This window comes from Spinacia oleracea, chromosome 5 (assembly GCF_020520425.1).
Source record: "Spinacia oleracea cultivar Varoflay chromosome 5, BTI_SOV_V1, whole genome shotgun sequence".
NCBI classification, from domain to species: Eukaryota; Viridiplantae; Streptophyta; class Magnoliopsida; order Caryophyllales; family Amaranthaceae; genus Spinacia; species Spinacia oleracea.
In genome coordinates, this window is record NC_079491.1 from 125,473,698 (window position 1) to 125,484,114 (window position 10,417).

A 10,417-nucleotide genomic window follows, 5' to 3' on the forward strand; every position below is an offset into this window, starting at 1 on the left:
TTTGTGTGACCCTACGGGTTCAGTCAAGAGTAAGCTGTGGATTAATATCATTAATTCCACTTGAACTGAAGCGGCCTCTAGCTAGGCATTCAGCTCACTTGATCTCACTGAATTATTAACTTGTTAATTAATACTGAACCGCATTTATTAGACTTAACATTGAATGCATACTTGGACCAAGGGCATTATTTCCTTCATTGCTAACCATTAAATAAGAAGCACGACTAACAGGAAAGACTCTAGTCTTTGCACTGACTGTGCACCATCCCTAGTCAACTAAGGTCAACAAACAGCAAGCAGCCTGACTAAAATAGAAACCAATAGCCTAAAGTAAACCTGATCAATTTGCTTCACGTGATCTACAGTACCTACCAAACAGAACCTGGCCATATTTTGTTTACTTTAGATCATTTCTATTTACTTTTTTCAGTTTTTGCTTTACTTTTGAGTTAGATACATCACTTAGTGCAAGAAAACCTCAAATTGCATCACATTTTCAAAAGTAGATAAATAACTAAGAAAAGTAAATGAAACTAATTTAAAAGTAAATCTCGTAAACAAAATCTCAAGTTGCATCACATTTTAAATCGTAGATAAAAAACTCCGAAAAGTATACGGAACTGATTTTAAAGTCATTTTAAATCATAGATGATATCAACTGCCCTTATTTCTTTCTATTTCCTAGGACCATAGCTTCTGCAAAATACAAACAACAGAAACCATAAAAAACCCATCTAACAGACTAGATATACTAACAAGGTAGTTTACCTCCAACAGACATATTAAATCATCAGATAGTAGTAAAAGAATACCACTCCATCAAGAAATTATACAAACAATACCAGCTAACTTGAAAATCCTAACATGAAGTTCAGATGGCACAATCCAGATGTTCATAACAAAGATGGCACAATGCAGACATTCATAACAAACTATGTAGTCTAACTCAACCAAGAAGCAAGAAGAAAAAACTCGGTAAGACTGAAGATGATTATCTAACACTGCCTATTGTCCTGCCTCGATAATAAGCCGAAAACACAGAAATCCCTGTCCCAGCTACATTAATAAAAGAAACCCATCACTGACTAACAACCTGCAACAACAACAACAACCCAATTGCAACACCTTAAGACATACTGCAAACTTAGAACCTGAACCATGCAGTAAGACCCAGCCAAAACCAACTGCTAAAATGCAGCAACATATTGTAATCAACAACAACATCTGAGCTGCATCACTCTCAAATGACTACACAAGCAGGAGCTAGAACAAGCCTCTATAACAGTTTTGGATGAATTTACTTCTTGACTTAAGTGATTTACTTTTAAGCCTCAATGATTTAATTCTGAGCCTCAATTATTTACTTCAAGAATCTATAGTATCATGAGACTATTTGAAATAGACCAATTTAGTGTACTTTAAGAGAGATTTAGTTTACTTTAAGAGGTATTTAGTTTACTTTTAGGACTTAGGAGTGATTTAGTTACTTATCAGATTGTGTCATCGCATGAACATGTTCATAAGCTTCCAGGTTTATGCGTGGGAATTTCACAGAAAAAGTCAAGCTGAAAATCGATTGAAAATGAAATCCTATCATCGTAGATGTATATAATAAAAAAAAATCCAGCAGTTTGGCTTGAAGCTCAAAGAAAATTCACAACAACGAGTAACGAAATTATAAGCCTAAAACATTCACTCAAATTAGGCTTAATTTGTTCGCAAAGCCACCAAAATTCACAAAAAGCACAAAAAACCTCAGCAAAATTGAGTAATATCAAATAATTCAGAATTAGGCTACGCATACCAGCGAATTGTGTAAGAACAACATAAAATTTTAGCTGATACCTGATTCTGAGCTCGAACTTGCAGGCCAGTGAAAAATTGAGTCTTGGAGAAGAAATTTGAAGTAAAACCACCAGATTAAACAAGAAATCCTGAATAATACCTGATTTACTAATTGATTTGTAGATTTGTGTGAAGAATTTGAGCGTCGCACAAGCAAATTCGTTGTGGAGAAAGAAGAGTGTGTTTGAAATCGAATGAGGAGAGAGAAATTGACGCGAGGGAGTGTTGGTTGTAGAGAGAGAATGTCAGTTGAATCAAGAGGGAGAAAGGAATCTTTTGTTTCAATTCGCGAGATATAATCTCAGCCGTTGGTTTTATTTTAATCCAAGGGTCATTAGAGGTTCTCATATTAAGGCAGTTCTCATCTTAAGGTTTGTTCTCACCAGGACCTGGTCACATATATATATATATATATATATATATATATATATATATATATATATATATATATATATATATATATATATATATATATATATTAATGGTAAATATATGAATGTGAAGACTAATAATAAAGTGTGCAAAAGAAAGGAAAAAAAGTTCTTATAATCAGCTCGTTCATCGAACATGCCAAAATACTAGTTATTCCTTAGCACAATCTCCTTTTCCGTGGATAAGAAGCTTACAATCATTTGCTCAATTGTTCTATCATCATCTTTTTTTCTTATAACTTGACAACAACGGATATCTCATACCACCAAAAACATAGAAAACTAATGCAAGCAAAATCATTAACAACATGATGTTGTGCATGAACCTTAAATTGAGCTCAAACTATATGTCACAAATCACAATCAGTGGCGGAGCCAAGATTTTTAAGTCGGAGGTGTCGGCATGCTAATAAAATAGTTATATAATCTGTAATAATGTTTATTATAAAATACTCCGTATATGTCTCATAGGGGCACTCCCACTAGTCCTAGTAATAAGCTGGAGTACAATAAGTTCAAGCACATTACACAACAAACTTCAAGTAATACAAGTTTTTCTTCCAACTATAAGGTTACTATTAATTGCTACGTTGTATCAACCTCTCATGTTACGGTTGGATTCACCTTGATTTCTCAAACCAACATCATCAATAATATTAGTCTCATTTTCACCATGTTCATACCATTCTACTCAAGTGAAGACATTTTTGAGAACCTAATAAAAAGAATATTGGAATGATAATTGAACAACATTTTATGAACCATCATTCTATTTAACTAATGGAGGAGATAGTATATGTTAAGCCTTGCTCCGTTAAAGAATGTTCTAACTCCTAAGACGTCATCCACCACTTGACACACCTTAAATTTGACCCGTCCAATAACCAGGCCTAGTTATACATAATCCACAAACTTAAGGTGTGTCACGTGGTGGATGACGCCTTAGGGCAGCACAACCACTCTTATACGGCTGTGCTAGTTCATTGCACGGTTTGCATCCGTCACCTTTGTACAATTACTTAGAAAGGGAGAGAGCAAAATAATAAATAAATTATACGAAAAAGGCGGTACTCAAACATGATATTGAGTTGGGTACTTGGGCCTACTTAAAACTTGGATTTTTTTTCTTCTCATGGCTAATTGTCGAGATCGGGCTGATCGCTTGAACCAGCAAAATGGGCCACGAATTTCCCGTTTTCAATTTTCGAAAGAAACCGAAAAGCCGTACTCCCAATTCCCAATTCCCAATTCCCAATTCCCACATTCCCCCACTCCACGAGACGTAGGGGAATTGGCGCCAAAACCGCCATTATCACAACTTCTGCCAATTACAAAGCTTTCCACCACCTATACGACTATACATATTACTCCTATTTTCTCTCTCCACAATTTCTCGTTAATTTAGGGCGCCTTAGCCCTAATCAATTACTCCGAATACCAGTAGTGGGTTTTATTCATCTCGGGAAGAGAAAACGCCTTAAAACTTTTTTGTTTTTCAAAATTCTCAATTGCAGAGACTAACTTTGTATATATATAGAGATACAAGGAGCTGAAGTGGTTATTTTTCCGCTAACATGGTTTTTTGGGGTTAGTTTTCTCACTTTTTTCTCTTGTTTTGAATTTCATCTTTCAAGTTTATATGAAATTACTTACAACTATTTTACACTAAAAATAATGGGGATTTTTCTGATTGCAAAATATCGAAAGATTGATAAGTTATTATTGAGTTAATTATTTAAATTTATGGGTATTTTCCTGTATTGTGATTGATTGTATGAGTAAAAACTAGGTTTTGAAATGGGGTGTTTCTGATTGCTTGAATTGTGATTATTTGTAGGAGTTGAAATCAAACCAGGGAAGAAATTTACTCTTTCCCCTGATAAATCTCGTGGAAGACTCCGAATTAGCCAGGTATAATTTCCGCATCTGTTTACATGATTAAAGCATAATTTTGCAAATATAATAAATCTTCATTCTTATTCTGTTGGGTATTGTAGGCTACACTAGGGATGGGGTCTTCTAACAGTAGGAGTTATGTTCAGTGCAATGTGGGCAAGAAGACTCCTGTTATGTTGTGCGTTTTATTGCCTGATACATCCGAGTTCCATCATTTGGAAGCTGAGTTTGATGAAGCGGAGGAAGTCACTTTATCAGTTATTGGTCCTCGTAGCGTATACCTTACCGGCTACTTTGTAGGCAATGTTCGACCGAGTTTGCTTGGAGATGATGAGTCGTATCCTTTCTTTAATAATCATTTTGTAACTCATTGATTTTCAGGGTTGTAATACTGTTGAGTTTTGTGGACATGCCTTCGGTTAGCTAGTAGGAATAGTCATTTGAAACATATTGTTAATACTACTCTATGAATGAACATAGTAAGGTGTGTCTACTTCTTGTGCTGCCAAAATACCACAAGCTTTGTGAAGTTAACCCGCTCTTTGCTTTGCAACTAACTTTACGTTATTAAACTATGGATACGTTTAAACTAAGCGTTCAAAATTGAATGTATTGATATACTGTGAAACTCAACTGATTTGTGTTAGCTTTCATGGTTTCTCATTTGTTGTTTTACTCTTTAACTAAAATGGGTTAGCAGTACATAACACATATGAAAATAGCTGATAAAAGCTTGCCGATTCTGTAAAGTTGATTATGCTTGAAAGTCTTGTGTATGTGAACCATTTACTGTGATCTTATTTGATTTATGCTTGGTTGAAGATGTTGCTACTGTGCATAATGTTGTTTTTTATCTTCTAGCTTGAGTTATCTACAATTTTAAATTCTGTTCTTTTATGGCCTAATGATGCTTCACCAATTTCATTACATGCTTATCTTTGTTAGTTTGTTATTTTAGTTGACCATTCCTGAAGAGACTTTCAAGGCTTTAAAATGGTCATTTTTTTGCTCTGGACTCTCTCCCATACCTCTGTATCAATAAGACTCTATTATTGTCGGGTAATCATATGTACTTCTGATCCTCACCCAATAGGGAAGACACAAGTTTAAAGGGATTAGTGTAATGTTGATGTATGTATTAACTCTCATAGTGTATTGAGGTTGAAATTAGAACCAGTTAGATGGCACAGGCAGTATAGAGCTTCTAGTTTTGTTGCTCATTCATGTAAGATTTTTTAAGCTATTCTGTTTCATTTATTTTTTATTTCTACCTGTAAATATTCTAGCTTTGATGAAATAACATGAGTGATCATGCCACATATATGCCCTGCTTCTGTAAACATCGAGGGAGGTTTTTCTCATGAAATATGATGTAGTTATCAAATGTTGGAAGAGATGTTAGCGCTAATTGACCTGTGCATGCAACCCCTTTTTTCCCTTCTATTTGACGCTTCAAGGATTGTGTCTTACATTGTTTGTTTTCCATTGACGGTTATAAGTCAATCATTCGGTGAAGATATTGGAGAATCTGACACAGAAGGTTTTAGTGTTGAAGATGACTATGAAAAGGATAGTTTCATTGATGATAGTGATCCAGAAGTGTTTTCTTCGTCACCTTCGTCTAGCGATGAAAGTAGGTTATAATGTTTTTTCCTTCTGTTTGGTATAATTATACTCCATTCTCGTTAGTTCTTTATTTAGGATATAATGTCATATTAATTATGGCTTCTTTGGATATGGATTATGAATGCTCTATATACTGATTTAATTGAATTGTGCCCTTTTTAAGAGTTAAAATTTCCACAATTTGAAGCCATTAAGGTACTCCATTTCGCATGATAATTGATATACACTTGCCACTGCATAGGAAGTCAGGAACATCCTAGATTCCATCCTATTATGGTATTGTCCCTGTGGCTTTAAGTTAGCTGTAATTTGAGTCTTGAATTTTAATAATGCTTGAAATATTCTGTTTAATTTTATTTTATATGCTGGATGGTAAATGACTTTTATCTTGTTGCACATTCAGTTAGTTTTTGTTGGTACGGACATGTATTATGATGCTTTTTTCCCTTTCTGTGGAATGACTCAAACTACACCAACACTTGCACATGTCAGCTAGCGCAAAGAAACATGTTTTTATCTATCTGCTTGTTTTATTTGAGTCCTTGTATGTGCTGCCACTGAAATGCTCTTGATATTACAATGGTTTCTATATGATATGGGTTGTGGTTCATTTCTATGTTGAAATAGACAAAATGACTTTTATTTTCCTCCTGTAGTAAAAACGAAGAAATCTGGCAACAAAAAAAGCAGCCACAAGCTCCTTAAAAAGACGCTCATATGGAGTGACTCTGAAGATGATGGTGGTATTTGTCAACAGAATACAACCAGTGATCCCATTTGTGAGCAAATTGTTGAAAGCGAGAAAGAAGATCAGATGCCTATCTCTGCGTTGTGTGGAAGTGCTAAAAAGGGTGATGAAAATTTAAAAAGGTTAATAAAATTTTATTTTCTAGTACCAGAATACACAAGTCCATTAGTAGATTTGGTTATATGCTATTGACCGTCTTTCTCCCCTCTTTGTGATGGGTTTAGATCCTTGTTGATCTTTGCTATTGAGTTTTAGTACTCTTTATAACTATGTTACCCGACTCTCCATTTTGTCTGAAGTACTCGAGTCGGACACTCAACATTCCCACATGTGTATGAGATCGATAATTGAGACTTCAAGTATGGACCCACCAGTTTGTTGTATCAGTAGAGGAAATAGTATAAAACGAGAAAGGAAAGAAGTAATGTAAATTATGCTTGCAGATAGGTATGACACCAATTATTTTTTACAATAACCGCTCAAGTAAATCCAAAGTATATTGAGGTGCATGCAAAGTTCTTAAAACTATTAGAATCTGTACCTAACGGCTGGCTGTTGCCCTAGTTGGGTATAAACTAGAAATGGGTATGATGCAGCCTATGTTGGAAATCTGGGCATGCTAATCTGTATTTCCTTTTAATCAGATCTGAATAGGTCATTGAGATGGCAACTAGTCTAAAGCCTCTTAAGCAGAATGGCTCTATAAATTTACAATTTTGTTTTAATCATGAATAAAATGTTGATGGTTATGAACTTAGAATGAAGATGTTTAGATTGGGAAAAAATGTTGATGCTAATGGTTTTGTCTAGGAAACAGTGCTCATCACTGAATATCGTTGCTTGCTCCCATGGCTCTTAATTGTTGTGTTGGCCATAATTTACTTTTAGCTTTCAGTACGTCTCTCTAGTGTTGGTTGTCTTCATTCTCAGATTAACTGAGGCATGGAATGTCTTATGTGCATTATCCGTCTTTTTCTTCCCTCTTTGTCTTCTGTAGATGATTCTCATATGTGATTTTCTTTAAGACTGCATACTTGTCTTCATGCAGGAAGAGGTGTGTTTCTGAAAATACAACTGATGATCATGAATCTGAAGTCAAAAAGGTTAAGAAGAAGAAAAGAAAGAATAACAAAGAGAATGAAGCCTTAAGCACTACAACAAGGACAATTTCAGGTGGGTTGATTGTTGAGGAGCTAGGGGCTGGTGTAAAAGATGGAAAAGTAGCATCCTTGGGAAAGAAGGCAAGTCTGATAACCTTTTTTTTTTTTTTTTTTACAATATCAATATCATTTAGTGTGGCTGCTTTGGATAAATTACTGACTAAATACTGGTTTCAGGTCACTGTTCATTACACTGGTAGACTGAAAGAAGGGAGCCAGATTTTTTACTCAACTGCTGGGAAAGATCCTCTGAAATTTCGCCTTGGTATTCTATTCAGATTATTAGCTTATTTCTTAACTGTATCAAATTCTCAATTTATAACACTTGCTTCTAATGTCTTCTAGGAAAAGGTCGTGTTATGGATGGACTTGATCGTGGAATTGAGGGTAACACATTTTCTTTTTTCCTGATATAGCAGCAAGTGCAATTGTCTTTTAACTTTTTAAATCCAGTAAAACCGCCAAACATTTCAAAGTTGTTTTTATTTTTATTTTTTATGTTGTTCCTTCAACATACTTTAAAACATCCCTCAAATTGACCGGTGTGCTATCTTACAATCTTACATAATGTTTTTATAGGCATGCAAGTTGGTGGTAAAAGAAGGCTTCAAATACCGCCGGGATTGGGGTAACATTCTTATACGATGTTATTTGTACTAATATGCTTATTCTGTGGGTGTATTTCTCACTATTTCTGGTATATTTCTCACTATTTCTGGTATATTTCTTTAGATACGGAAGTGAGGGCATGAGTCTCGTACCCCCAAACTCATGGTTAATAGTGGATGTTGAATTGGTTCGAGTTCACTGATAATTTGGCTATAGAGTTTAACTGGTCAGTATGAACTACCTGTTTTGTTAACTACCTTGTACTGGATTATACAATAATTGAGTATTGTCTTACGTGTACAGGGTGGATATGGCAGTTTTTGTTTACAATTGATCAGAGGATGCATCAGATTCAGTTTTGGTGGTTACAAGGAGCAATTTTTTGTGGCAACAAATTACTTATCTACTACTTGCTGGGATTTTGGTATCATAGATGGGACCTTTGATATATAGTTAGTGATCAAGATAGCTACTGCCAACATTTAGTTATGACAATGGATGTATTTTTTCCAGCTCTTGCAAATGCAGTAATCCTCATTCCTTTATTCGGTTTTTTGTTAATCAATTTTGTGGACTAAACGACCACGGGTATGAAACTAAAAATGTTTGCATGCATCCTGGGTTGATAATTAGGGTTGCCAACACTTTTGAAAATAGTCTGATCTTATAAAAATTGATCGATGTTTTGTAAATGAGTATCTCAGCGAGCCTAAACAAAGTTGGTCAAACCCGAAAACATGGAAGATTTTGTAGTAATAGGAGACTGAGAGTTGCTTAAACTCTGAGATCAAGGCTATTTTCTTTTCATTTCTTTTTGTAGTAACAATTTGAATCAATGCATTTTGCTATCTGTAAATATCTGAAAATTACAAGGCAAAACCAGAATGTTTCCCAAAAGACAACTTCCATTATAATCATAGCATTGTATCTGCAATAGCCAACAGTTGTGGAAAGTGCTGAAAAGATGACAAAAGGAAACTTATTGAAGGCTTGAGAAATAACAATATCTGCTTATTGAAGGCTGTTTGAAAATATTGATATTATCTCCCACTCCCACTCCCACTCCCACTCCCACTCCCACTCCCACTCCTTATCATCAAATGTCAACTACTTCAATTCTCCAGTACTATTGTATTGTTTAATAACTCATCGATGGTCATATTTTTCATCAGTAATGCAGAAATCGCCCAACAGCCGGTAATGACACGTTCCCTTCACCACATCTGATACATTGACATGACTTTCTTCCGGATCTTGATATCCCAATTTTAGCCACATAATTATTAATTCTCACCAAGCAATATATATTTCCTCCGTTTCGAAATTATCGCACTATATACATTTTGGCGTGATTTTTTGTAGTGAGAAATGAGGGGTAAAATTACTTCAATGCCCATATGATTAGTTGTTTAAAGCAAAATTAGAAAGTATAATGCAAGTGATGGTGTCTGCTTTTTACTATTCAAGTAAAGTGGGTAGGACTTGATATTACTGACATTCATTGGAAAATGAAATTTCCCACCAAAAGTTCCGTTGGAAATCTAACATGTATTACAATCCAGTTCTGAAATTCAAAACCTCACCTAAATTCAGATATTAAAAATTTTCAAAACTCCCCACCAATAATAAAGTATAAAAATTGACCTTTTGGTGGCTGATTTACAAACCCTACCTTCACTATAAAAAAGATTGAGTTATCAGAATAATGTTTTTTGGTACTCTCTCATCAATTACAACATTAAATGGAGTTCTTTTAATTATTTCCACACTAGGAGCTTTAACATTTTGCACATTCACATTACACACGGGCATACGACACATGTAGGCTTCTGTTGTCATCACAGCACACACTAACACAATAGTAATGATGAATTTTGAAGAGCTTGAAGAGCTTTATAACCTGGAACAAAGTCAAGGCTTTGAGGATATTGAGGTAACCTTTTCTTTTAAATCTGATAGTGAAGATGAATATGAATTAGACAATTATGTAGAAATAATCCAGTTACCGTAGTTATAGAATTAGATAAAGAAGTTAATGTCATGTCAAAAAAAATGGGAAAAATAACCTTTGAACTAACTGACCTAGATCGACAGAAAATAGT

General features: G+C 34.7%; 1 protein-coding gene across 1 annotated transcript; it reads left to right on the forward strand.

Moving 5' to 3' along the window:
- Window positions 1–3,491: 3,491 nt before the first annotated feature.
- On the forward strand, window positions 3,492–8,860 carry LOC110778821 (peptidyl-prolyl cis-trans isomerase FKBP43-like). Its single transcript, XM_021983370.2, has 11 exons — window positions 3,492–3,863; window positions 4,114–4,187; window positions 4,274–4,509; window positions 5,672–5,805; window positions 6,455–6,668; window positions 7,595–7,787; window positions 7,884–7,971; window positions 8,052–8,093; window positions 8,286–8,334; window positions 8,439–8,541; window positions 8,619–8,860. Exons 1-10 carry the CDS (start codon window positions 3,851–3,853, stop codon window positions 8,515–8,517), a joined length of 1,122 nt encoding a protein of 373 aa, XP_021839062.2. The 5' UTR covers window positions 3,492–3,850; the 3' UTR covers window positions 8,518–8,541; window positions 8,619–8,860.
- The last annotated feature ends 1,557 nt before the right edge of the window (window positions 8,861–10,417 follow it).